Source organism: Cnephaeus nilssonii, assembly GCF_951640355.1.
Source record: "Cnephaeus nilssonii genome assembly, chromosome: 12".
Classification (NCBI taxonomy): domain Eukaryota; kingdom Metazoa; phylum Chordata; class Mammalia; order Chiroptera; family Vespertilionidae; genus Cnephaeus; species Cnephaeus nilssonii.
The window spans coordinates 282,128-309,467 of record NC_137083.1 but is presented as its reverse complement, the minus strand read 5'-3'; the positions used below and the strand labels follow the sequence as shown (position 1 = coordinate 309,467).

Genomic DNA, 27,340 nt, shown 5'->3' with positions numbered 1-27,340 from the left:
GGGGAGACCACGTGATAACGCCAGACCACGTGACAACGCCGGGTCGCGTGACGCCGCCGCCCACTTTCTTCCGCCCGTTTCCAAGGTGGCCGCTAGGCGCCCTCAGCCGCGGAGCCCCGGGCTCTCGGGCGTCCAGGAGCCACTTGGGGGCCCGAGTCCCCTCCTCAGCGAGGCCGCCCGGGCAGGCCGGCGGCGCGGCGGGGCGGGGCCGGCGGCGAGGCCGCCTGAGCGCTGACCCGCGGCGAGACCGAGCGAGCGCGGACCGAAGTTTCGCGGGCCCGCGGGCGGCGGAGCCGTTACCGCGACGCACCGGAAGAAGCCGAGGCCGGCGTCCGGGCCCGCCGTGAGCGAGTTCCCTCCGGTCAGCGACGCCATGGAGCCCGGGGCGGCCGAGCTGTACGACCAGGCCCTGCTGGGCATCCTGCAGCATGTGGGCAACGTCCAGGACTTCCTGCGCGTGCTCTTCGGCTTCCTCTACCGCAAGACGGACTTCTACCGCCTGCTGCGCCACCCGACGGACCGGATGGGCTTCCCGCCCGGGGCCGCGCAGGCGCTGGTGCTGCAGGTGACCGGGGCGGCCGGGCGAGCAGGGGGGCGGACGCGGGAGCACCCTCCCCGGAGGCCCTTTTCCCGGAGCCCCCGACCCGCGCGATTTCGCCGCCCGTCCCTCCCTGCGCGCCCGGCCTCAGTTTCTCCCTCCGGCGCTGGCCTGGGCTCACCTCCTGGGCCCGCGGCTGCGAGTAAGCAGAGCCGCTGGTCGCGTATCAAGTTGCTCTTCGGGGGAGCGGGCCTGGCGCTCGGCAGCCCGGGTGACACCGGGCGCACTTGGGTGTCAGAGTAGCTTAGCGCCCGCAGCGCTGGGCCCGCGGAGGCGCCGGGGCTGCCAGTCGGGGATGGAAGCGCGGACCTGCGCGCCCAGGGCCACGGGCTGGAGGCAGCGGGGGGGACTGGTGACCTGTGGCTTCTGTGGGTGTGGTCCCCTTGTTTGAAATGCGACCTCCTAGGTCTGAAGCAGTGCGGTTGAGCATATGTCTGTGTGTTCCAGGCTAAATGCATTGTGTGTTTGAGGTCCTATTAATATTCATTGGCCGAAGTTGACTGTGCTCCTTGGCATGTAACAAGCAGTCGCACTCAGCTGCCAGAGGCATTGGGGAGGCACTGCGGTGTGGGTATTTAATGAGGGTGTTCGTGTTGGCTTCCTTGTGACGCTTGTGACATTTGAGAAGATAAAACACATCAGAGCAGAGAACTGTGCGAGGCCAGTATGTGACAGCCCGCTGGGAGAAAGGGCTAGGCTTGGAAATCAGAGGTTTCACAGGGAGGTGGGACTTCGCTGGGACTGAAAGCAGGTGCTCAGCCAAGCCCTGAGCCTGTTTGTAGGAACCGAAGAAGCCAGAAACGCTGGTGGGGCCTCCCAGGTCCTCTGGTGCGCACACCTGTCCCCTCCTTTACAGTTGTGGCTGCGGAAGAGACAAAGCGTGCAGCGTGAGCGACTACCCGGAGATGACAGGGTCTAGCAAGGGCTCATCCAGAACTTGCGGCTGTTCCTCGCCCTCTCAGCGTCTGAGTGCCGGCTGAGGGAGGGTGTCTGGCAGTTTAAACCCCATGGACGTCCCTGGGACATGGACACGGTTGAGTTTTATGTGGCAGGTGAGGGTGCCAATTCAGCAAGGTTATTTGATTCCACAGACCCATCCTTTTTGTGATTCCAGCTCTGTCCTTTTTACCCATTCCACAGTAGGGTGGGCACCCTGTAATCTAGGGTGAAGGTAGCGTGCAGAGAGGAGAAAGGAGCAGCTGCTGAGCGCTGGTTGTGCTGGTTATTATGAGAGGAGCTTCACATTGCAGGCGCCCCCTGACTTAATTCTAACGCAGCCTGAAAGGTTGGCCTTTGCCCTTGTTTTGCCGATGAACTGACAGGTAACTCATTTGTCTGGTGTCAGTGTATAAAGAACCTACTATGTTCCATGTACCCTTCCAGGGCAGAGGGAGGGGACAGATGAATCCGGTGACCTGAGGTTTCAGACTTGGGCGCCTGGTATAATGACAGCGCGTTAACTGTACTGTCATTTGAATTTAGGGGAAAGGGTAAGTGTTAGACCAGTGGGATTTGAGATGCATACAGAAGCCCCTGCCTACAGGCTGATGGGATCGAAGGATTGGATCTTGCAGGAGACAGGAGCTGGGCAGTTTGAAGGACAGAAGAGCTGAAGGTGGAGGGCAGCCCTTGGGGCATGAGCAGGGGAGGGAGGGGAGGAGTGGGGGTGGGAGGAGTGGGGGTGGACGGGGGAGTCTCACCAACACCAAGGCCAGTTTCCAGCAGATGGTTGGAGGGCTGGTGTTTTCTGGAAGTGCTTCCTCCTGTCCGCGTTGCCAGGAGCCTTAACCGCCAGCACTTCCCGCCACTGTTGTCTGGGAAGACCCGGCGAATCCTGGGAGCTGTCCTTTAACCACAGAGGCGTTAGTCGAGGTCAGCACGGGGGCACAGCGTGGAGAGACTGGGTCAGCGCAGATTTCAGTGATAGGACAGGCAGGTGGGGGGTGGGCTGCCGGCATCGTGATGACTTCACTAGGATATGGTGACGGGGTTCACCCAGAGCCATGGTGATCACTGAGCTATACAGGGGTTGAGTCACTGTGGTGCCCCTGAAGTCCGTCTTGTCTGTCACTGCACTGTATAACCAATAAAGGTGCTGCAGTGTCACCTCCAGTGGGTCAGGTGGCTCCTGACCCTCCCGTCTGCGGTGAGGCAGAAGGCCCTCCTGTGGGTGCTGCCCTGCAGTGGGTGCTGGGGGTCTCTCAGCACAGCCCAGCGGGTGTGGGTGGAGGACTGGAACTCGAGAGCTCTCCCTCATGCTTTGGGGCTGGTGTCGAGCTTCTCAGACTTCCCCCCCAAGTTCTGAGGACCTGCAAGCCTGGTGCACAGCCTGCGTGGTTTTTAGCCCGTTGTCCACCATGAGCGTCTAGACGCAAGCAGCGGACCTCCCCAACACGCCACGCGCGTCTATAAAAAAAAAGTTTTCCCTAAGTGGCAGCCCTGACCAACTTTAACATCATTTTTCGTGAGAATTTTCAGCTGAAAATATTCAAGAACACCCGCATTATGAGTAATTACTTATTTTTATAATGTTCATTACAAATTGATTTTTTATTTTATCTTATTTTATTTTTGTTTTGCAAATTGATTTTTTAAAAAAAATGTATTTTATTGATTTTTCACAGAGAGGAAGGGAGAGGGATAGAGAGCTAGAAACATCAATGAGAGAGAGACATCGACCAGCTGCCTCCTGCACACCCCCCACGGGGGGACGTGCCCGCAACCAATGTACATGCCCTTGACCGGAATTGAACCTGGGACCTTCCAGTCCACAGACCGACACTCTATCCACTGAGCCAAACCGGTTTCGGCGCAAGTTGATTTTTTAAATTCAAAATATCGTGGTGTGTGGGATGGTTTCCATTTTGGACATGACGCATGGCAGTTAACAGGTTAAGGAAAACTAGGTCGGCATGCCATTCCATTCATCTCAGCCCAGAGTCTGCCCAGCCTGCCCAGAAGCTGCCAAGGAGGGTCAGGGAGCCGCTCCCACCGTCCCTCATGAGCTCCGGGAGTCCTGGCGAGTCACCGCCTGTTGGGGAGAAGGTGGTTGGGGGTCACAGGAGACCCTTCAGCCCCCCAGTCCTGTGGTTCTAGAGTGAGTGGGAGGCTGCGGTGCAGCGAGAAGTAGAAATGGGTCTGGTGTTGTCTCCAGGTTCTAGGACTTGGCTTTCCGCTGCCACGTCTTTCAGTGCTCGGTGCTGCCAGATAACTCTCCTTCCTCCTTTCCCTGGCAGGCCTGGGGGAGTTACTCACCTCAGCCCACCTTCCCTCCTCAGCGTTCTCCGGGGTCTTGAGAGAATGTTTGCACAAATTGGTATTGTTTAGCACCTTTTTTAAAAAATATATATTTTATTGATTTTTTACAGAGAGGAAGGGAGAGAGAGTTAGAAACATCGATGAGAGAGAAACATCAATCAGCTGCCGTCTGCACACCCGCTACTGGGGATGTGCCCGCAACCAACGTACATGCCCTTGACCGGAATCGAACCTGGGACCCTTGAGTCCGCAGGCCAGCGCTCTATCCACTGAACCAAACCAGTTAGGGCTGTTTAGCGCCTTCTTTAGTTCTGTCTGCATTCTAGCCCTTTGGAGGCTGACTCCTACCCACTTTTTAAAATTTTTGTTTTTTATTTTAGTGAGACATATTTTAGAGAATTTTTAGGTTCATAGCATAGTTGAGCAGAAGTCCCACATAACCCCCTGCGCCCACATGCCCAGCTTCCCCATTGCCATCACCCCCGGAGTCACAGCGTCTGTTATCGTCGATAAACCTGCACACACGGCACCATTACCCAGAGCCCGCAGTGTGCATTAGGGCTCACTCGGGGTGGGACAGATGCCATGACACGTACCCCACTCCCCTACGGCCATCACAGAGTCGTATCCTGCCCTGAAAATCCCTGCGCCACCTGCTCCTCCCTCCTCCCAACTGCTGGCCGCCATGGGACTTGTCCTGTCTGGCTTTGGAGTTGAAATCGTACAGGATGTAGCCTTTCAGGCTGTCGTCTCACTCACTGTGCACGTAAGGGTCCTCCATGTCTTTTCCTGGCGCGATCGTTTCCTTGTGCTGAGTAGTCATCGTCCACGTGTGCCCGCCACCTACTGAAGGTTGGTTCGAGTTTGGACACGTATGAATGAAGTTGCCGTGTGCACATTTCTGTGTGGGCATGAGTGTTTAGCTCCTCTGGGTAAATACTGGGAGCACGGCTGCTGGGGGTGGTGAGGCTGCCCCCACTTTCCAGGGTGGGTGTCCCTCCTTCCTGCCCCAGGGAGGCAGGATCTGCGTGGTGGCCCCGCCCCGGACGTGTGGTTCCTGTGGAAGGTGTGCCTTTGGTTGAAGGTCTGATTCAGGCCCCTCCTCCCCGGAAAAGTCTTCAGGTTTCTCAGCAGAAGGGGGCTCGCCCTCAGTCTGACGCACGCGTGTGCAGCCCAGCCTGTCCTGCCCGCTGTCGGTGTGGTCTGTGCTGGTTGTGCTCCCTGGGTGTGACTTGCAGAGGAGACCGGCTGGCTCGCCCACGTGCCGAGTTCTGGGGGCGCTGTCAGTGGAGGTGCTCTTGCCCGTGGCAGGCAGGGCATGGGGTTTGTTGAGTGAATTCCCAAGCTTTCCCGAGCCTGTGCAGGGAGTCCCCGCTGTTCTGGGGAGCGAAGGCTAGCTGGACCCCCCTTCGCTCTGCAGTTGGGGTTGTTGGTGCCCACACCTCGCGCAGCCCCTGGGCAGCGTGCTGTCTGCGTTGCCGGCCGCGGTGTGAGTGGTGGCAGGCGGGCCGGGGGCTGGCTGGGCTCCTGCGGGCCTTGCTTGTTGGCTGCCCGTCTGCGGACACGGAGGTGCCCACAGCTGCTCGGTGGAGTCCAGTGCCATCTGTCCCCCAGTGGGAGCTGCTTTGGGTGCTGCCTTTCTCTCATCCTGGACGTTGCCACGTCGCCACCGCTCATTGCTGCTCGTTTGCTTCCAGGTGTTCCAGACCTTTGACCGCATGGCTCGCCAGGACGATGAAAAGAGGAGGAAGGAGCTGGAGGAGAAGATGAGGAGGAAGGAGGCGGAGGCTGCGGAGGCAGCAGCTGCAGCCTCGGGGGAGCAGGCGCCCGTCCCTGCCCCAGAGCTGGAGGTGGAGGTCAACACCACGGACGCGGACGCGGCCCTGGCCTCGGCCGGGCCTGCGGAGCCTCAAGGCCAGCTGCGTGACGTGCAGGAGGTGGCCCCCAGCTCCCGGGAGGCTGCAGAGCCGCCGGCCTCGGATGCGGGTGCTGCTCAGACCCCGAGGGAGCCCCCACCTCTTCCCAGGTAAGACCTTCTTTCTCGCTGGACACGGGGGCGGGGGTTTGTGGGAGTGGTTCTCACTGGGTGACAGCGCCCTGCCAGCACTTACTTAGCTCCTCGTGTTTGCAGGCCGAGTGACAGACAGTACTTTGCTTCAACAGATGGGGCGGTGGCTGCCGCCTTCCTCCCTTTGTCCCTGGTAAGGTCAGGCCGAGTGCGTGTCACTCAGCCTGAAGGCCGAGGGTCTGTGGGCTCCAGCAGTCCCTGCCGGACATGGCGGTATGCGCGCCACGGTGCTCGGCCTCACGGCACCTGAAGGGGCGGTCAGTTCAGGGGCCGTGCACCAGAGTCCCCTTGGCGTGTCAGTGAGTGGAGGCTGTGCCCTCGCTGCTCCTCGGGGTTGAGTCCCGGTCTGTGCGCTGGTCACGTGCCTCTGCCCTGCTGGGATGCCTGCCTGTGCTCCTGGGCCGTGTCTGGGAAACCCGCCCTGCCCTGTCCTGACCAGGGGAGCCCCGTCCTCTGCCTCGGCCACAGCGTCCCTCCCGCTCTGCTGCACCCCCCAGGCTGCTCTGAGCGCAGCTCCTAGTGAGGCAGCACGTGGAGACTCGGTGTGTGACCCTGCAGGTGGACGAGCAGCACCGTGAGGAGGCTCAGACAGCGGGTGTTGGCCGGGGAGGCCGGTGGCGCAGGAGGGGGCTGGGTGCACATGGGACTCCAGTAGAGAAAGGGCCTGGGCCTGGCGGGGCCTCGGCTGAGGGTGCTCGTCTCAGGCGCAGCTCCCGTGCAGACGGCTGGGGAGGAGCCTCCCCCTGCGTCGGTCCCAAAGCCGCCTTGTGGGGTCCTCATTGCTGGGGATATTCTCGTCGCATATTGAATGGAGCCTTTTTAAAAAATAAATGTGTCCCAGCCCTGGCCGGTGGTCTCAGCTGGCTGGGCGGCGTCCTGGCACGGAGAGGTGGCTGGTGCGGTTCCGGTCAGGACTCACACCCGGGTGTGAGTTTGACCCCCGGTCAGTGTGCGCACGGGAAGCAGCCAATCGATGCTTCTTTCTCATCGATGTTTCTCTTTCCCTCTCCCTCTCTCTCCCTCTCGCTAAGTCAATAAAAGCACATTAGAAGAAGGAGTGCGGTCTGTCTGCCTCGTGCTCGCGGGGTCTCTGAGGGGGAGAGTGCCGATGGCCCCGTCCGGACCGTGCCCCCTGCTCCGGCGGTTCCCTGTGTTTACGCTGCGGGGCAGGGGGAGAGGGGATATCTGAGCCCTGAACCCCAGGCTTTCTCCGTCGTCTCTTCTCCGAGGTCCTGTCCTCAGACTTCCTTCCCCTGCTGTGGGTCCGACCTCAGCTCACCCACACGCTGCCGACGGCAGGAGGCGTGCTTTCTGCAGATCCCCTGGGATCCTCTTTTAGGGTTTGACTTCTCTCATGGCTTTGCTCTAAATTGTTGAATGTGTTTGCAGCAGCTGTTGAAAGTCTCCATTGTCTCTGTCATTTCTTGGCTGTTTCGGTTGACTGAATGGTCTCTGTTTTCCTGTTCTTCACACACCTGGTAGCTTTATGTTGGATGCTGGGCGTGGTGAATGCCTTGTTGCGTCTGCATTTCCTTCAAGGGCTGTGTAGGGTTGTTCCTGCAGGCAGTGCACGGCGCCTCTAGGTAAGCCTGGCTGGGCACCTGGAGTCCCTGCTGTTCTGGGCTGGTTCTCCCTCTTCTGAGACGTGGCCTCGGGGCTCTCCCCAACCTTCAGGTGGGCAGCGGCCCTCCCTCCGGCTGGTGGAACGTGGCCGTGTCCTGCCCTTGGTGGCCCCGGGGACCTTGCTGGCTCCCGAGGGCTCCCCTGTTCCAGGAGCTGTCCCTGAAAGAGTTAGACCGGAGAGTGAAGATGGGACATGCAGTTACTTCTGTCCCGTTCGTTTATTCCAGCATCACTTGTATCAGCCAGACCGGGAGAGTGCTGGACGCTAAGCACCCCTGCACGACGTCTCAGCGGAGCGCCGGCGTGGTGTGGGGATGGCCGTTGATGTCCCTCAGCGAGCGCCATCGGGGGTCACAGGGCGGTGCTGTGGCCTCAGTGAGGGAGACTGTCCCGGGCGGTCAGCCCTGGATAGGTCGGGAGGGTCACCTGGGACAGCAGCTCAGCCTGTCTCGGGCCTCCATAGCGGCCTCTGGGGTTTGGACTGGCCTCGCCGCCCCACAGGCACCCAGACCCATTTCTTACAGGGAACCTCTCAATGTGTTTCTTCTGGTTCTGTGGTTGAACCCTGACTTACAGATGTTCTCACGGTAGAATGTCATGAGAAAAGCAGGCTTCAAACTGGTAACAAATTTGGGAAACATTTCATATTGTACAGAGAGAAGGCCTGGAAGGAAACATGAATAGTTGTGGAACTGAGTGTATTTCATTGTCATCTTTGTCCCTTAGGTTTTCTAATTTTTTTGCAATGAGCATACATTTTATTTTACTGTTTTTTGTACTATTTTTGTAACTTCTAAAAACTTTATCAAAAGGGGGTTTGATTTTGATTCTGAGTAGCCGTGAGATCGCTGCCTGGCTGTGGTGGTTTTGTAGAGACCGCCGTTCTGTTCCTGGTCAGCGGCTGTGTCCTGGGCGGCCTGAGCTGTTTGTGAGGCCCCGGCTTGTTGGGAGGGAAACCTCAGCCGGGCACGGCCAGCACCCTGGCAGGGCCTCAGCCCTCAGGAGCTCACTGGTTTTCCATGAACAAAGCAGGACGTGGCGGCCATGTCTCGGAGTCCCACCCGAGAGCCGCCTGAGCAGCAGCTGCGGCGGGTCTGAAGGTGGGCGTGGAAGCAGCCTGTCCTGCTCTCCCAGGTGGTCCCAGGCCCCCATCGGTGCCCAGGGTCTGCACCCTGTGAACTGTGGGTCGGGCTCTGTCAGCGGGAAATTAAGGCAGTTACTCTTCCGATGACCACACACAAGCTCCGTCCGTCAGCACCCGGTCCAAAAGCCAGTTCCCTGGGACCAGGTCTGAGACGCTGGCTTCCACTGGCTCCTGTCGGCTGCCCACTGCCGGAGGCTCTCCAGTGCTAGTCGTGGGCAGCGGCCACTCCTCTCGTCCTACTGTCCCGTCACGTGCTTGTTTAATTTAAACAAACTCAGCAGAGGCCCTGCGGGGAAATGCAGTAAGATAATAAAAGCGTGTGCATCTGTATTTTACATACGTTTTTATTATGAGCCATATTCACTGTGTACACTTTACGCAAGAGTTCACTGTTGGAATGTTCATGACTGACAAGTGTGGTCCCTTACGGGCCATCGACAGACAGGGCACTCTGCCCACCCAGCTCTGGCCTCTCTGCCCGTCCCCTCCAGGCCCGCCGACCGCAGGTCTCTTGTACATGTAAACCACGCGTGGGGCATTTTGGGGCAGTTTAGGAGATGTTGGAGGGAATTTTAATTGAAGCTACCCCCCCCCCCTGCCCAGGGCTTACAGGGCCCAGCTTTATTCCTTGGAGGGGAGTCTGGGCACACGTGTCCTGGACACACGGGGCGGGGAGGGGGGGGGAAGGGCCCCTGAGGAAGTGCTGGGCTCCGCCCGGCTCCCAGCTCCACGTTGTCGTGGTGAGGACACTGGCGGGGATGCTCAGGGTCCTGGTGGGACTGCCCTGACCCGTGCCTGCGCTCAGAGGACTGGGTCTGTGCCGAGGGCAGGAGAGGGACAGCCAGGCGCCTCTCAGAGCTGCCAGTGCAGGCTGCCACCGTCCTGCCGTTCACCGCTTGGCCGGCAGGTGTCGCTGCAGCTGGTGCTGGGATGCGATGGAAATCTAGACAGGCTGGGCCACCTCTGGCTTTGCCTTCATAGATCAGAAACAGAATTCTCTAGAAAAGAACATGAAGGAAAGTAGATTCCTGCCTGGGAGCTGGGCTGCCGGAGGGGTGCTCCACACTGCGGTGTGCACGGCGTGTCACTCCTGGCTGTCCCTCCGCCTGCCCGGGAACAGGCCACAGCGCGTGTGAGGGCCGTGGGCTGCTGCACACACGGCTGCCGGCTGCAGCCTGGCCGACAGGCTGGTCAGGAGGCTGCTCCGTGTCTTCGCGTCCGCGTGGGGATGCACAGTGTGCAAGAGGAGCTCAGGTTTCCTCACGCCTCCTCCCCGTGCGGGCACTGCTCACGGCCCGCAGGCGCCCAGGCCCAGCTCTCAGCAGAGCCCTCCAGCTCCTCATCCGGCTGCGCCCTGCAGGAAGCCGTGCCCCTTGGGGCAGGTGTCTCCTCGCCATCTGTTCTCCGCTGCGGAGGTAATGCTGAGCCGTGTGTGAAGTGCCTTTTATGATTGGTTTAGGAGCTTAACATTTTTAACATCATTATCGCTTTCAGAGAGGAAGGGAGAGGGAGAGAGAAACATCAATGATGAGACAGAATCACTGATCGGCTGCCTCCTGCTCGTCCCCTACTGGGGATCCAGCCTGTAGCCTGGGGTGTGTGCCCTGACCAGGAATCAAACTGTGACCTCCTGGTTCATAAGTTGATGCTCAACCACTGAGCCACACCGACCAGGCTGCATTTTTGTTTTTATTTTGCAATTCCCTATAGCATAGAGCTGTTACCTTCATCCTAGCAGGGGTTAGCCTGGGTATCTGCCAACACCGATGTCCACGGAGCTGCTTGGAGACTGAGGCTGTGCTGGCAAGGTGAGCTGCTGCCCGAGCCTGGGGCGGCTCAGGGAGCCCGTGGAGGAGGACAGTGTGAGGATCAGCGGCAGTTCTTCCCCCGAGAAGTGTGTGTTCCAAGGTGTGAGAACACGAACCGCCTGCTTCGTGCAGATGGAGAAGTTGACGTGTACACGGGTGACGTCCTTGTGTGGCGTCACCATGTGAGGGTAGGGCCAGCGTTGTGGGCGCGGGGCCGGGTCCTGGGCACGGGCGGGACGGTGGGTGCGCCCTGTGTTAGGAGAGAGCAGCTCTCGGCACAGAGAGCCTGCTCAGCACTCGACAGCCAGCTGCCCTGCGTGCTTTCCTGTAACACCCCGAAGGCCTTCCTAGGCCAGCTTGCTTTCTCCCGTGGGAAAACACGTGCACCCCACCGAGGATGTTTTCATAGAATCTGATCACGGACGGGAGGGACTGAAGAACGCACCCGCCCCGCGCACCCACCGCCAGCCCATGCCCGCCCTGCCCCTCCGTCACCCGCCCGTGTTTAGTGTCCGGTTTTCTGGTCCGTCTCAATTTAAATAACAGTGATGACGGTTTGTGTAAATCTGCAAATAAGGCCCCACCTACACATTGCTTTTCTGTTGTCACTAAAATGCTGCCACAGGCACCAAATAGCCTACGTTCTTAGAGAACCTAAGAAACCGCCTGAGACACGGCTGGAAATCCTCTCTATTCTTTTTTATTCCCTCAAAATTCGTTTGTTTACAACATCAAGTTTTTGGCCCATAGAGTTTCTGCAGTCTGCGTTTTGCTGGCCTGTGGTGTGGTGAGCTGGCTGGGGACTTAGGGTAAATGTTTTTGAAAGTTACAAGTGTGCCCTGGCCAGTGTGCTCAGTGGTTAGAGCGTCAGCCCACGCACCGAGGCCTCGTGGGTTCGATTCCCGGTCGGGCACATACCTGGGTTGCAGGTCTGATCCCGGCCCCAGCTATGATGCATATGGGAGGCAACCAATTGATGTCTCTGCCACATACACGTTTCTCTTCCTCTCCCTCTCTTCCTCCCTCTCTCCCCTCTTTAAAAATCAATAGGAAAATAGCCTTGGGTGAGGATTAACAGCCATAAAAGAGAAGAACTTACGAGTGTGTGGTGAAAGTGAGTTCTCCCTGAAGGCAACCATGGGCCGTGTTTTCTTTTGTATGCGTTGGTGTTCTGTAACATTTTCACGTTGGCCATGTTTTCCTGTCACGTGTGATTGCTGTGTGTGGACTCTGTCGCGTCCGTGGGGGACAAGCAGCAGCAGGGACCTGTCTCCGGCTGCCCGCGTGTGGTGGGCGTGGCTGGCCCTTCCCCTGTCACAGTTGGGAACCCGCCCAATAATCCCGGGGCTGCTCCTGGCCTCCTGGGAGGTCTGAGTGAGCGGCCGGAGGAGCCCCTCTCCGAGGGCGCTGACCGAAGCAGGACCTGCCTCAGAGCATCCGCCGTGGCCGCACGCCACCCAGTCCCCTGGGGAGTGTGATTAGGTTGCTCCTGGCCTGGCCGTCACCGTGGAGCTCCATGAGGGCGCAGCTGTGCTGCTTGGGACAGGTTCCCGGACGGGCTCCTGCGTCACGGGCCAGGCCGGGCCATCTGGTGGGGGGCAGCCGGGCCGGGTGCCCTGGCCCCTTTCTCGACCGCCGCTCGCTTTCACCTCGTTGGCTTTGTGGGAAACGCCACTCCCTGTGTGTATGCTGGTGATGGCTGGCTGTGCAGATGATTCCGTGCTTTTTCTTTTCCTCTGTCCGTTAGTATCTGTCTCTGTGTTGGCCATTCTTTACTGAAATGCATTTGCCCTGCAGGACCAGGCCTGCATCCCCTCTCCCCCAGGCTTTTTTTGGAAATTAAATTTTCTATGAGAAAATTCTATTGAAAGTTTCTTTGGGAATACATGAAATTCATGTTTCAAATCAGAGAGAATTGACATGTCTGCTTGGAGCCTCTCTTTCTAAGGGCAGGTGTGCCTTTACTCTCTCTGTGTGGCCCTGTCGGATTGTGCTTTTGTTCTGTCCGTGTTGTGGGGTTTGTCCGGGGTCCTGTTTACCAGTGATTCACCGGGGTTCCCAGCGGTTCTCTAGAATGCAGGCCGGTGGGTGCCTGTGGTGGCGCTTTGGTGACAACAGCGTTTAGAAGTAAACTTGCACGTTGAACCTTCAGAACCCGAACCGCAGCACGTCTCTTGGTCCTGCGGCCGCAGCTCAGCATGGGCTGCAGGCGTCAGAGGCTGGGAGCCACGTGGTGAGCTCCAAGGCAGTGGTGCCCAGAGTCCCGGTTTGTTTATTGTGGTCTTTAAAACACTTTCCCTTGTAGATAATCAGGTGCACAAAGAACGTTGCAGAAATCACACAAAGACTTGCCATGCACCCACTTCTGGTGTCCCCGTGTCAGGTCCTGCTGCAGCCGCGCAAGGGCCTCAATCCAATGTGTCCTTTCTCCTGGGCCAGGTGTGGCCTCATCTCTGCACGGGGCCACCTCCTCCCTTCACGGGGGCCACCTCCTCCCTTCACGGGGGCACCTCCTCCCTGCACGGGGCCACCTCCTCCCTTCACAGGGGCCACCTCCTCCTCCCTTCACAGGGGCCACCACCTCCTCCCTTCACGGGGGGCCACCACCTCCTCCCTTCACGGGGGGCCACCACCTCCTCCCTTCACGGGGACCACCTCCTCCCTTCACGGGCCCACCTCCTCCCTGCACGGGGCCACCTCGTCCCTGCACGGGGCCACCTCCTCCCTGCACGGGGCCACCTCGTCCTCAGGCGGCCTTCTCTTTGCCGGCTGTCCCTGGCCAGGGTGGTTTTCTGTGGTGTTTCCTGTGGCTGACAAGTTACTGTTTCTCCTTTGTAGCAACAAGTTAGTGTTTCTCCTTTGATTGCAACTACGTGTCTAGTGGGGAGAGACTTAGGAAACTTTCTGTTTCTCCTCTGGGGCCCACTGCCAGCAGGGCCCAGGGGCTGCTGGGGACGCTGCTCCCGCCCTCTGGGCTGGGATGGCCGTGAGGAAGGGCTCGCTCACGCCTCCTCCACGCGGAACGGGGCAGGCGTCCTGGTAGCCCCCCCCCCCTTTGAGAAGGTCAGCTTCTCAGCGCTTAGGACCAGGCCGTTCCTCCTGGGCCAGACCTGCTGGTAGACTTGCCTTTTCCCCTCGGCCCTGCCTCTGGGGTCCCTGGCTCCCTGGTTCCCTGGTCCCCTCGCCACGCCACCTCCTGCAGAGCTGGCCTCGCTCCTGGCCGCACTCCTGACAGGTGCCTCCGTTCTGCCGCCGCCTCACTCCCTGGCGGGGCACCTGGTGCTAGCAGTGCCGGCGCCTCCTCCCAGGCCTGGGCACATCTGTCCCGGTCGGCTGGGGACGATCAGCAGCTGGGTCAGTGCCCGTGGTTTGTGGCCAGGACAGAGGTGGCCCAGGCTCGCCCGTCAGCCCTAACCCTCCACCCCCTTCTGTACCGGGGCCTCCGCCTCCCAGACCTCCTCCTCTCCTCCTCTTCCCATTTCTGCCTTCTCCTCGGATGCCGAACTTTCATTCGTCAAACCCCGAAGCAGGACGTGGACTTCACGAATCGGGCATTTTGGTGTCTGATGCCAGTGTCAGCAGCACAGGCAGGGGGTTCGAGCCACCCCGCTGTGGCCTGTGTCCCCCAGCGTCAGCCTCCCCAAAACCACCGTGGGCCTGCTGATAGGACAGCAGAGTGTCGCTCACCTCTCAGGGACAGCGTCACCCCAAAGCTGGCAGCCTCCCGGGGGGTGTGAGGCCAGACTTGTGAGTTGGAAATTGGATGTAAGGTGGGGGTTTCAGAGTGACAGTGGGGGTCCTGACAGGATTGGTAGAAACTCAGGGCTGTGACTTTGAGGTGCACTCGGAGGCCAGGTGTAAACTGGGTGAGTCACCTCTGTGGGCACATCGGGTGCCCCTTGGGTAAGGTGACCAGATTTTAACATTGGTAAGGTTGACACCATTGACCGGGGGGGGGGGGGGGGGGGTGGTTCTTGATTAAAAATTTGGTCTATATGGAGCAACAAAAATTTTCATAGAACGCAAAAATAGTATTGTAATATGTTTTTTTAAATTTCAACATAAGTACAATTTACAAATATAATAAATAAAAAATTATGTATAGTATTATTTTATTCTTTGGCATATTTCTCATTTGAGTGAATTTTTTTTAGTAGATTGCTGTCGTCGTTTAAAAGGTCATGAATTTGCCGTAATGTAAGTCGTAAGTGTCACTTTCAAGGCCGGCGCTAGACTTTTTGCCGCCACTATAAAATATAAATAATACGAGTACTGTCTGCTAAATTCAAGAAAATTTATGTATTTATGAAATAAATAAATAAATTACTTACCTAAATTATCTGAATAGCTGGTTTGTAATGACATCACTTGTTTAACTAGCTTACTAGCACGCAGTACAATGTGTATCGTCTGAGAGACAGTTACAAAATGTTTTCGTCGTTGCCAATCCCAAAAAATGCCATTGTTCATTAAGTCCACACAATGGTGGTCGAATTCTAACAACTGATCAACCATGCGAACTTTGATAAGCAGTTCTCGATAATCAGTTCTCAACAATTATTTGTTATTATTAAAGTTTAACATTATAAAATTAACAAAAATAATATAAAACTCATATACTGGCTAAATAGCCACATGGCCGCCGAAAACCGTATATTCCCTTCCCGTTCTCCCGCCGTTCCCTAGCTTGTTGTGCATTCTTTCAAAAAATCAGGACTTTTTTAAAACGCCGTGGGACGGGGGACAAATTGTTAAAAATCGGGACTGTCCCGCCAAAAGCGGGATGTTTGGTCACCTTACCCTTGGGGCAGTTGCTGGCTGCGGCGGGCGGGGGGTGGGGGCGGGATGAGAGCCGGGCCGTGGCTGGACGTCCGGTCTGCGCCTGCTGAGTGGGTGGTGCGTGTCGCATCTCGACATGACCGCCCATCAGCTGTCTCCAGGCTCTTTCCGCTGGGCCGTCCCGGAGGTGGGAGTGTGGCTCTGCGTCTCGGCACTGCTCACTGGGGAAGTCTCCTGGTGATTGGAGTAGCTTCCTCCTCTTGGATGACTAGTAGAAAATAGAGTTAAAAGACCAAGAATTCCGCATCCTTCAATGGTTGTATTTATGGAACAGATGACCTACTTCTTGTTTTAATATGTATCTCTTGCTTTCACATACTCGTAAGAAATGGAGCGCCTCTCTCCCTGTTAAAATAATTAACGTGATGTAAGGAAAAGCCTCCTATAACGGAGTCCCGTTCTGTTGTCAGTTTGGGAGTTCGTAGTGGACACCGTGTGTTCATGGTGGCGGAGCGTCTGATCGGTGGTCAGAGTAGTGAGCGCTCGGGCACGTTACGCGAGATCCCAGCTACCCTGCCTCCTTGATGTCAGGTGTAGAATCGCTTAGTTTTTTCCTGTTGTTTTTTGTGTTTGTTAATCCTCACCAGAGGATATTTTTTCCATTGATTTTTAGAGAGTGGAAGGGACGGGGAGAGAGAAAGAACCATCAATGTGAGAGACACATCGATTGCTTGCCTCCCACACGTACGTGTCCTTGACCAGAATTGAACCAGTGACCCTTCGGTCCGTGGGCAGACACTCTAACCAATGAGCAACGGACCAGGGCAGGACTGGGGACATTTGATTGTAGTGATAAGTCTAACATCTTTTTTCCCTATTTTTAAAAATATTTTTTTGTTGATTTCAGAGAGGGAGAGAGAGAAACATCAATGATGAGAGAGAATCATTGATGGGCTGCCGCCTGCATGCCCCCAGCTAGGGATTGAGTGCAAAACCTGGGCATGTGCCCTTGACAGGAATAAACCCTGACCTCCTGGGTCATAGGTCGATGCTCAGCCCCTGAGCCACCTCAGGGTGTGAACACGCCTGTGCTCCGGTCCCTGTGGACACTGCTCTGGGTGCTCGCATTGTCCATGTTGGCCAGCAGGAGCCTGTAAGGGACCTTCCTCGTCTGAATGCGGTTCTTGCTCTGGGGTCAGGACGGCTCTGGCTGCCGGGCCTGGTCCTGTGGTGAGGACCTCGCCCGGGGAGGGCTGGCGGCGGCGCTGAACCGTGTGCCAGGTGTAGGTAAAATGACTGATGCTGGATTTTAAAAAGAAACTCATGGGTCAAAGCATTTCCCAGGAGGCTGGAGCCCCGCGTGTTGAGGTGTGAGGGGCCGTGGCCGGGCTGGCACCTGACGTGTGGTTCTTTCCAGGAGACAGGAGCAGTTCCAGAGGAACCCCGACAGCTACAACGGAGCCGTGCGGGAGAACTACACCTGGTCCCAGGACTACACCGACCTGGAGCTCAAGGTGCCGGTGCCCCAGCACGTGGTGAAGGGCAGGCAGGTAACCGCTCTCCCAGCCGCTCCGCCCGGGCACAGGTGTCCCCAGCACCCCACCCCCTCAGCCACGCCAGCCAGGTGGGCGACGGCCTCGCCCAGCCTCCCGTGCTGGTGGATGCACCTGAGCTTCGCTTTAAGCTGCTGTATCTCGTGTCCTGTGGCTTAGTCTCCACAGAGAGAAGGTGGGCAAGGCCGCTTCACGGGGAGAGCGCGGCCGGGGCCCAGCAGCCGCGCTCTGGAGGGACAGGCGGCCCCGGGGCTGTGCGGGGACAGGCGGCAGCCGTTGGCTCGGCGGGTGCCGCTCAGCCCCCGTCCCAGCCGCCCTGGCCGTTGTGGGCGCAGGAGGGCACAGCGCTGCTTGGCTCGGGGTGTGGCCGGCCCGGTGGGCGGCACCGGGACTTAGGCAGAGGAGGCGTTTCTGTGACACCACGGACTTGATTTCACTCCCTCCCTTCGTCTCTACCTCTTGGATCTCCTCCCCCCGCGGTGTTTTTCCGCGGCATTCTCATTAAGCTGTGACCTCCTTTTAACAGTTCTCCTCTCCGTTTCTTGGTGACCCGAGTGTTGGTCGCTGAGAGCCCGGCGAGCTTAGTGCCGCTCTGGTTTGCTGACCTCAGGGTTTCTCGGGGCTGCCACTTCCTTCGGGCCGCGCCGCCGTTCCCCGGGGCCTCCGCAGCGACCCGTCAGCAGTGTGTATTTTTGGTCTTTGTCCCTGGCACCTCCCAGGTGCCATCCTCATGGCGGCGTGACTACAGCAGCGCAGGGGTGGGGGGGGGGCAGCACGGGGTGCAGGGGGAGGGGGGCCCCGAGTGTGGGTCCTGGTCCCCTTCTCCAGCAGCTGCGGGAGCCACAGGCGAGAAGCTTGCCTCCTCCGCCAGCTGGTCTCTGTGGCAGGGGCCTGCCCGAGGGGGAGTCTGGTCTCTGTGGCAGGGGCCTGCCCGAGGGGGAGGCTGGTCTCTGGCAGGGGCCTGCCCGAGGGGGAGGCTGGTCTCTGGCAGGGGCCTGCCCGAGGGGGAGGCTGGTCTCTGGCAGGGGCCTGCCCGAGGGGGAGGCTGGTCTCTGGCAGGGGCCTGCCCGAGGGGGAGGCTGGTCTCTGGCAGGGGCCTGCCCGAGGGGGAGGCTGGTCTCTCTGGCAGGGGCCTGCCCGAGGGCGGAGGCTGGTGGGGCAAGTGTCCTGGTTTACAGGCAGCCCTTCCCGTCTTTCGTCCTGGTGAGTCTGAAGGAAACTTCTAGACGAAGCTCGGGTCTCAGGCCTTAGAGACGTGGGCAGGTCTTTGCTTCGTCCACTCTGCTTGCCTTCTTCAGAGTAGCCATGGCGACCGTGACGTCAGCCGGCTGGTTACCAACCTGGCATTTCGCGAATCGTAGGGTGTGATGCTGGAAAACTGACCTCCACAGCATTTTAGTGTAAAGTCTCATTTGCAGGTGAGAAAACTCCTGGAGGTGCAGGCCAGGCCACGCCCAGCCCCCCCCCCCCCATCAGCCTGGGCCACACTGACCAGCAGCGGGTCCCTCTCCTAGCACCCTCCTTCCTCCCGAGGGCGGTCCTGCTGACCGGTGAGGCCCTGCGGCCCTGGGCTCACGCGTGCTGCCGCCCTCCATGCCCTGGGCACCTTCCGGAATAGCATCCGGCCTCTGGGCGTGCCCTGCCTGGTGAGGCTCAGCCCCCGCTTGAAGTGCTGCTGGAGTTTGTGCCGAAAGCGCATGGCGTCGCAGGGGGGTTCCCCTCTGAGGCTGCGTTAGAAGCATGGGAAGGCCCTGCTGGGGAAGTTCCTGATGGAGCAGCCGCAGGCTGCACTTTCCTATGTATAAGGCGGCTGTTCGGGGTCTAGCACGGGTCCAACCACAGGGCCCTCTGGCCTGTCTGGACCGGCCCGCCCGCTCGCCATCACGGCAGGTTCCCCGGGGCCTCTGGCGGGTGTTTCGTGCGTCGCCATCAGCATGAACCTGTGTGGTCCCTCCTGCCTTCGGCACAGACCTGTTCCCGGTCCAGGCTGGGGGCGGGGATGGGCTACGGGGCGGAGGGCCAGGCGGTCCAGGCAGGTGAGATGTGGCAGCGCCCGCCGTTCTGGCCGAGGCTTCCTGCCCGGTGCTCCCTGGGCTCTGCCGGCCTCCAGCGAGTCCCCAGTCCCAGGAGCCGCAGGGAGCCCATGTGCGCAGGGCTCTTGCTGCTTCCTGTCCTCACCTGCCAAGTGCACCCGTGCCCTTCGTCTAGGTTTTTGGTTTCTCGCTGCCTTTTTTTCTCTTCTCAAAAATAGTGAGCTTTCGTGGCAGCTTCCGAAGTGCTAGACCCCACGCGCTTGCTGTCCGGCAGGGCTTTCCTCCTGAGATCACTGGGGGAGCTCCCCTCTCCGGCCGCCTGCGCCTCTCGATTCAGGTTGCCGTTCAGCCCTCCTGGTCTCCGGGTTTCCAGCGTCCGGAGGTGGAACTGACAGGAACATGGTCAGGACAGGGTGTGAGTGTGACCAGGCCTGCTTTGTATTGAGAAACTAGAGGCCTGGTGCACGAAATTTGTGCACGGGTAGGGTCCCTAGGCCTGGCCGGCGATCAGGGCTGATCGGGGGCTTCCGGCTGCCCGTGGGGGCCTTCCTTCATTCCGCGCTGCCCCTTGGTGGTCAGCATATGTCATAGAGAGTGGTTGAACTCCTGGTTGAACTCCCAAGGGGACACTTTGCATATTAGCCTTTTCTATAGAGAGATGATGGCACAGTTAGTGACCGTAGTCTTCCTGTGAGGAGACCTTTGAGATCTCTCTCAGCCCCACAGCAGAGCTGCCAGCCTGCGGGCGCCACGTCCAGGGCTGCTTGTCTCATGCCCGTCTCATGCCCGCCAGTCTGTACCTGGTGCTCGCCACTCGGGTCCTCCTCGGTCTTAGTTTTCACCCTTGTAACTTCCTCACAGTGATGCGGGCCAGGTGTGTGGGGGCGGGTGTGGTTGTGGAACCCGCCTGCTGCGTAGTTGGGTGCAGAGTCTGGCTCTGCCCTGGAAGGGGGAGGCTCGCTCCTGTCCTTGCACCCAGGCCACCGTGTCCAGAGACGTGGCGGTCAGCGCTGTGTGTGGACTTGGTTTTCTCCTCTTTGGAGCTTTTAGGACCTTTTTAAAATCAGTGTCGGAAAATTTCAGCCTGTCGGCCCCCGGCCTGGAAGCACGCTTTCCTTCAGCTCTGGTAATGTCCAGTGGCCGCCACAGTGTCCGCAGTGCAGGCTCGGCCTGGCCTGGCCTCTGCCTTCATCAGTCTGACCTGATCCCCCAGTGTCTGCTGAGGCCTGTTCAGCCGCTGCGTTTTCGCTCTGAGTGCTCTTTTTGCCCAGCTCTGTTTTCATATTTCATTCTGGGTCTGTAGACACAGCGTCTTCCCAGATCTCGCTGCAGGCATCGATAGGGAGCATGTTAGAAAGCCCTGTTTGCGACCAGCTCTGCAGGGTTTGCTTCGTTCCTGTGCCCGCCTGTCTCCATGTTGCCCGTTTCCTCCCAGGATGCAGCCCTCCCTCCCTGGGGGGGTTTTGGTTGAAAAGTGTGTTTATTCCCCACCGAGGGTGCAGGCCGGGTGACAGCTGGCACTGAGTCGGGGCCAGTGGGGACGTGCCCTCGTGCCACGCAGGCCCTCTGCCGGCTGCTGGGCTTTCTGGGCGCTGAGCTCCTGCGCGGCCAGGACTGAGCCCCGACCAGCCTCCGGTGTTGGCTGCAGTGCTGTCCAGTCGGGGAGGCCTGTCGGCCGTGGTGGTCGGATCCCACGGGGGGGAGGGGGGTGCTGTGGGGAGGCCTGAGCGAGCTGGCTGAATCGAGGCTGTGCAGAGCCCGTTGAGTGGAGTTCTTCCTCCCGGAGGTTGGTCCCCCCCCCCCCCCCCCCGCCAGCGTGCAGATGGCCCTTTGCCCCAGGCCTCCCCGCCTCCCCCGTGGGTACAGAGTCAGTGCCTGAGTGTCTTGTTTCAGGCCTTTCACAGCGGCTCTGCTCGGCAGTGACCCGGGGAGGCTGTCTGGGGGCCGTCAGGTCAGGTCACCTCCCATGTTGTGCAAATGTTATGAAAAGGTGACCATGTCATAAAGCACCAGGTTTTAGGATTTAAAGAGGAAGTGAAACGGCAGGAGTCCATGTCCTTTTCCTCTTCTGGTTACTGACCTGGTGACCCGGGCCTGGGGCCGACTTCGCTCGTGGGGGGACGTCCTCATGGGTCGGAACCTGAGGAAGGGCCGGGAGCTCGGCTTGTAGAGCGGGTTTCCCAGGGACAGGCCCAGAACCCAGCACCGGGCGCAGAGGCGGCAGCGGCTGCGGAGGGACAGCCACAGTCCGGTCGGTCCTGGGTCCGGTCGGTCCTGCCGCAGCGGCTTGTGGAGGGAGAGCAGCCCTTCCCCACGCCCCTGCCCCCGCCCCAGGTCTGGCTCTTCTGGAGGTGATCACCCACCACCTGCTGAGCCAGTCGGTGCCAGATTGTCTCTCAGGACACCCGGTGACCCCAGGATGCCCCTGCCTTGTTTCTCCCCTCCCCTCCCTTCCCCTCCCCTCCCCTTCCTTCCCCTCCCCTCTCCTCCCCTCCCCTCCCCTCCCCTCTCCTCCCTCCCTCCCTCCCGCCCCCCCACTGTCCCACTTCCCTTCCCACAGCTCAGCTCTGCCCCCTCAGGTCTCCGTGGCCCTCAGCAGCAGCTCCATCCGCGTGGCCGTGTTGGAGGAGAGCGGGGAGCGCGTCCTCATGGAGGGGAAGTTCACGCACAAGGTCAACACGGAGAGCTCTCTGTGGAGCCTGGAGCCCGGGAAGTGCGTCCTGGTGAGTGCGGTGCTGTGCGCCCACGAGCGCCCTCGGACGGATGGTGTGGAGGCCCGAGGTCCGTGGGGCTGACTGGCCTCTGGGGACACTTGGGCCCGACGCAGCCCGGCTCTGGCTCCGGCTCCGGCTCCGGGAGCGCCGTGCTCTGCGCTCGGGAGGGCAGGCCCCGCGGTCGCCAGGTCTGGCTGTGGCCAGCCCCACTCACCGGCCGCCCGGTTCGGGTCATCACGGGGGCCTCCGGGACCGCCGCTTCTTGTCCTGTCGCTTGGCCCCGGGGGACTAGGGTGGACGGCCCCGCTGTCCTCGCCGCCCTGGCTGTGGTGGGACTTGGGGAGCGGGTGTTTGCGGGGGCGGAGGCCGAGATGGGAGGTCCCTGGTTGTCCATGACATGTGTGCTTAGAGAGGAGCGGGGATTGGAGACAGCAGAGGGGACCCAGACAGGAGAGGGTGGCGGGGGCAGGGCTGGGTGCATGTGGCCTCGGGTGTGCGACCTCCAGGCTGAGGGAAGGAACGTTGGAACCCTGGGACAGGGTGGGGCCTCCCGGGAGCCTGCCCCCAGCCTCCACGCGCTCACCTCCCAGCCGCCCTCCAGAGCCCAGGCCCATGGCAGCCCGCCAGGCGGGGGCGGCAGCTAATCCTGGTGCCAGTTATCGCCTCCCTCCTCCCACGCAGTGTGAGCGAGGCTTCGTGATTCTGGCTCCGGCTCCTCCTTGGTTACCGAGCCTCCCCGGCTCCTCGGCCTCCTCCCCCTCCTCGCAGGGTGCCGGCCTCATTGCCACGGAGCTGCCGAGGCAAGGCCGTCCCCGCGACGAGATGCCCTCACAGGTCATTCAGGCCTGGGCAGCCGCACCGTGTTCGCTGACGGGGTCCGTGCGTCCCCTCGGGGGCTGTCGGACCCAGGACAGGGTTTGCGCAGGCGCATCCTCCCCTTGGTCACAGCGCTCGAAAGCGGTGACAGGCTGGCTAGTCCTTGGCCTCAGGTTGCGGGCTCCCCCGCCCCAGGTGCCACCCTGTCCCCCCAACACTGGGCCTGGTCATTCCCTGCCTTTGCTGACCCCCCCGCACTCCCATGTCCCTGTGGGCTTTCTGGTGAGGACGAGGTTCCCGGCCAAGCAGGCGCAGTGGTTAGAGCGACAGCCACGGGCGGAAGGCTCGCAGATTCTCTTCTGCTCGGGGACGTGGGGAGACAACAGTCAGTGTCTCTCACGTCGACGTTCCTCTTGCCTCCTCCCCTCCACTCGCTCTGAAATTCAAGGGAAAGCCCCAGCCGGTGTGGCTCAGTGGATAGAGCGTCGGCCTGTGGACTGAAGGGTCCCGGGTTTGATTCCCGGTCAGGGCACATGCCCAGGTTGTGGGCTCGATCCCCAGTAGGGGGCGTACAGGAGGCAGCCCGTCAATGATTCTCTGTCATCATTGATGTTTCTGTTTCCCTGTGCCTTCCTCTCTGAAATCAATAAAAGTATATTTTATTTTTTATTTATTTTTCAATAAAAGTATATTTTAAAAAGTAATAAAATCCCGTGGGAAAACACCCTGGGGTGAGGATTAAAAACAACAAACACAGGTTGGCTGTGAGCGTGTCGGTGAGCGCAAGGCTGGTGGAAGCTCGGCCTGGAATGGGGTGGGGCCGGTGGCCCTCGGTGCTCAGGCCTCGCCCCTCCCGCCTCTTGGTGGCCTGGTCTGAGGCATTGGCCCAGGCCCAGGCCCGCCTGGAGAGCGGGTTGGAGTTCCAGGGTGGGGTGGTGTCATAGAGCAGCCTCCTGGGGACTCGGGCTGCCAGGCGGGCGGCCCTCGTAGTGGATGGAGCGTCTCCTCGTCTGCCTTCCAGCCCAGCCCGGCTCTGCTCCAGTGGCTGAAGCCCCGGTCACTGCCCTGAGGGGCCGGTGCTGGGCTTGGCGCACGTCCTCGGCAGGAGTGGCCTGAGCTGAGCAGGCTCCTGCCCATCGTCCTCATCCGCAACCCCCCTCCCCCCCACACACCCACACCCCAACTCTCAAGTGTCTCCTTGGCCCAGACTTGACCGAGGGGCAGCTGTGGGGAGCGACCTCCGCCAGGCAGGCTGCTCCCTGACTAGGAGCGAGGTGTGTGACTGAGGAGGGGAGGAGTGGACTCAGCGAGTCCCCAGCACAGACGGGGTGGGGGTGCCATGTCGGGTTCAGTGTCTGTGAGGAGGTTCTGGGAAACCAGCCAGCAGCCGGGGGTCCCTGAGAAACCGAGGTCGGCCCGTGATGAAAGGAGCCTGGAGGGAGGCGAGGAAGGAGGGCGCATGGCCAGGTCACAGCGACCGCCCCGCCCCACCCTGGGGGGACGCCGTAGTTAGGGCCATGGGGGGGACACGGGTCTGGGCTTGGGAGCAGGAGCAGGCAGCGGGGCGGGTGGCCAGGAGGCGGTGGGTCTGTTGGAAGGAGCTGTTGGGGTTGAGCCTTCGTGGCGGCTCAGGGAGGCATGATTGGCGGGGACAGGTGGGGGCGGCCGGCAGCTTGGGACTCCTGGGCGTGTCCCGTCGGGTGAGAGTGGGCTGGGCCCTGGTGGCCAGCGGGTGTGGGCGGTGACACAGAAGCTCGGTCCTCTGTGAGGACCTGGGGCAAGGGCCCGCCCCCCCCCGCTGACCCCCAGACTGTAGTCCCCACACTGACTGCCCGCCTGCCCGCCCGCCCGCCCGCCCCAGGTGAGCCTGAACAAGGCGGGTGAGTACTGGTGGAGCGCCGTCCTGGAGGGCGAGGAGCCCATCGACATCGACCAGATCAACAAGGAGCGCTCCATGGCCACGGTGGGCGAGGAGGAGCACGCCGTGCTGGACCGGCTCACCTTCGACTACCACCAGAAGCTGCAGGGGAAGCCCCAGAGCCACGAGCTGGTGCGTGCCTCGTCCCGCCTCCGGGCTCGGGCTGGCCAGGGTGCGGGGCGGTGTGGACTGGGAGGTGCGTGGGCTGGGAGGTGAGGGTGTGGACGGGGCCGGGCGGTGCCGTTGCTGCAGGGCAGGGCCGTCCCCTGCGTCCTGACTCCGGCGGCTCCGGCCGGTCAGCTGGTCACCGTCCAGACAGGGCACGCAGTTCACACCTGGTCAGAGCTCAGGCGGCAGGGCCGCGACGCGCCGTGCACAGACCCAGCCGTGTGGCCTGTGTCCCCAGCTCCGCAGGCGCCTGAGTGGGGGGCAGGCCCAGCCCGGCTGCAGGTCCTCCCGACTCACCTCAGGGGTCAGAGGCGAGGGTCGCGTGGCCCGAGGCCGTGGCGCGGCAAGAGGACGTGGCGATGGGAGGTCACACTGCGCCCGTGGAGCCGGTGGCCGGGAGGAGGGGTTGATGGGTGCAGGTCCCTTATGCCCCTGGGGGGGCCTGTGACCGCGGACGCACGGAGCCCTAGGGCCGTCTCCCCACGCGGCTCACCTTCCCTTCAGGCGCACTTCCCGCTCCTCACGGGGTCCGCGTACCAGCGTCCCCGCCCTCCCTGGGCATCGAGGGGACCAGGTGACTGGCACAGCCTGTGATGCCTGACGGCCGATCTGACCCCCGAGACGTGGAGACGCTGGACAAATGGACGCGTCCCAACCGGGCGGCGGGAGGGACGGAGGCACCTCATCGCCCACTCAGAGCAGCGCACGATTTGGACTCGGGTTGTCTGTCTGTAGACTTTTCCACTTAACGTACTTCAGACCACGCTGACCGTGGTGACACACCACGGAACGTGGCACCCTGGGTCCGCAGGGCCCGCACAGCCTCCCTCGGGTCTCACAATCCTAGGAGTTAGGCGAGGAGGGTGCTTCCTCAGGTTAATTCAGCACGCAGGTCCCGCGTGGGAGGTGGTCGCCCCGATGTGACGGGTGAACCGCTGGGCAAACATGGGACCCTTCACCAACACTGCCAGGTGCTCGGGGTCCCGTGTGTCTCCTGGGGCCTGACTGACTCTGTGAGTGCCCTGGTCCCGCCGCCGGGGCCTGTAGGTCTGTCCGTCCACCCACCGCTGTGTCCTTACTGCGCGCAGTGGGGTTGGGTTGGCGGGTCAGACTCACCAGGGCCCTGAAGAGCCCGAGGTGGGCTGGTCCCTGAGCTGGACTGGCCCTGTCCTTCCTCCCGCATCGCTGAACCGGACCCGCTGGGTCGACAGCTGGGGCAGGGCTGGGGCAGGGCTGGGGCTGACTGAAGGTCTCAGCATCTGCTGCTCGTGTCTGGGCAGTGGCCTCTGGCCGTCGTCGCTGAGCTGCCTCTCGTGCTTGAGCAGCATTGGCTGTGGCCACCAGACAAGCAGTCTGGGCTCTGGTCCCACGGGGAGGGCCTCGCGCAGCCGGGGTGGACACTGGTGTCCCCGCCCTGGTGCACGTGGGGAGAGGCAGGGTCCCCGATGACCGGCCAGGGACTGCGGCCAATCGGGACGACTGTGAAGACATGCCTGGGAGGCCCGGGGCTGATGGAGGGGTTAACCTCCTGTCTGTTTTCTGTTGTAGAAAGTCCATGAGATGCTGAAGAAGGGGTGGGACGCTGAAGGCTCTCCCTTCCGCGGCCAGCGCTTCGACCCGGCCATGTTCAACATCTCCCCGGGGGCCGTGCAGTTTTAGGGACAGGACCCTCGCCCTCGCGGCGGGAGGCGGCCTGGCGTGCCCTCCTGGGGGACCTGCTGTCTGATGCCCTCCCTGTCCCTTCTTCAAGGGCCTGTGGCCTCTGCCCTGCCTGCTTCTCCGGACGCTCAGAGCAGGGCGGGGCCGCCCGAGGGTGCTGGTGGAGCAGGCCCGCAGGTGTCCCCTCGCTGCTGTCTAGCTCTGCTTGCTGTTCTCGTGCCGCGGGAGGCGGGAGGCGGGAGGCGGGGTGGGCGACTCCCCGACGTTTGGGGACTCAGCCTCCCTTGCTGGGCGAGTCGTCCTCAGACGGGCACCTGGCACCCGGTCCTGGGTGATGCTCTGGATGTTGGAGAAAGTCCTGTGGCCACCCACACAGTGGGTCCTCTGACCGCTGCCCTGTCCCACCACCCTGCACCTTCCTTTGTGGGACCTGGTTCCTGTCGGAGCTGAGCGGGTGCCCGTCCCTCTCAGCAACCCCGACTACAGCTCTGCTCCCACCGCCTCGGACCCGAGCCTGCGCCCCGTCCCGCAGGCCACGTGCCTGTCGCCAGGACCTCCCCCACAGGAGCCGGGGACGAGGAACCGTGGCACAGCCCTTCCAGAGGCTTCCACGCTGTGTGCGTGGGCGGAGCTGGTTCCTCGCCGGCCTTTCTGCTCCAAGGGCGGCTTCCCTGGGTCCCTGTGATGCCGTTGGCAGGGGGCACACGGTGCCTGGTGGCCTGAGCGCTGACTGCACGCGTCACCGGCTGGTCCTGCACCTGCTGGGACCCCTCCTCAGGCCCAGGTCTCTGTTGTCCGTGTGACAAATGTGCCCCCGGGGCCTCCCCAGAGGCCAGGTGGGTGCGTCTGCGTCTCGGTGACCTGGGGACGGGGACCACGACTGGTGGCTGTCCGTGCCGTGTCTGTCCACCGCGCCGCTGTCCGCGTCTGGGAGGGGTGCTGGTCACAGCGGCCGAAGGTGCCCTCCCATCGGCGGCGCCTCTGCCCCTGGCTGCCCTGCAGCCGCTGCTCCTGCCTGTTTTCTCTCTGCAGACGCGGCGGCAGCAGATGGGCCACGGAGCCCGGCGAGGCCCGAGGACAGGACCGCCGTCCACCACGTGGGTTTGCAATAAATGTGTTTAAGCACTCGGCCTCTGCGTGGGTTGCTGCCGCGTTGTTCTGTGTGCCCGTCCCCGCGGGCCAGCCGCGGGTCTGACCCAGC

The 27,340-nt window shown here is 61.1% G+C and overlaps 1 protein-coding gene across 1 annotated transcript; it reads left to right on the top strand.

Moving 5' to 3' along the window:
* The first annotated feature begins 73 nt into the window (after positions 1-73).
* NUDCD3 (NudC domain containing 3) lies at positions 74-27,340 on the top strand. Its single transcript, XM_079786026.1, has 6 exons — positions 74-565; positions 5,554-5,882; positions 16,696-16,828; positions 21,444-21,587; positions 24,256-24,444; positions 26,029-27,340. The coding sequence occupies exons 1-6, from the start codon at positions 374-376 to the stop codon at positions 26,137-26,139; spliced, it is 1,098 nt and encodes a 365-aa protein (XP_079642152.1). The 5' UTR covers positions 74-373; the 3' UTR covers positions 26,140-27,340.

Bases quoted from the DNA above. Each gene is read 5' to 3' on its own strand.
- NUDCD3 (XM_079786026.1), top strand. From the start codon at position 374: ATGGAGCCCGGGGCGGCCGAGCTGTACGACCAGGCCCTGCTGGGCATC. The intron at 566-5,553 runs GTGACCGGGGCG...GTTTGCTTCCAG, and splicing joins CGCAGGCGCTGGTGCTGCAG to GTGTTCCAGACCTTTGACCG. The intron at 5,883-16,695 runs GTAAGACCTTCT...GGTTCTTTCCAG, and splicing joins GAGCCCCCACCTCTTCCCAG to GAGACAGGAGCAGTTCCAGA.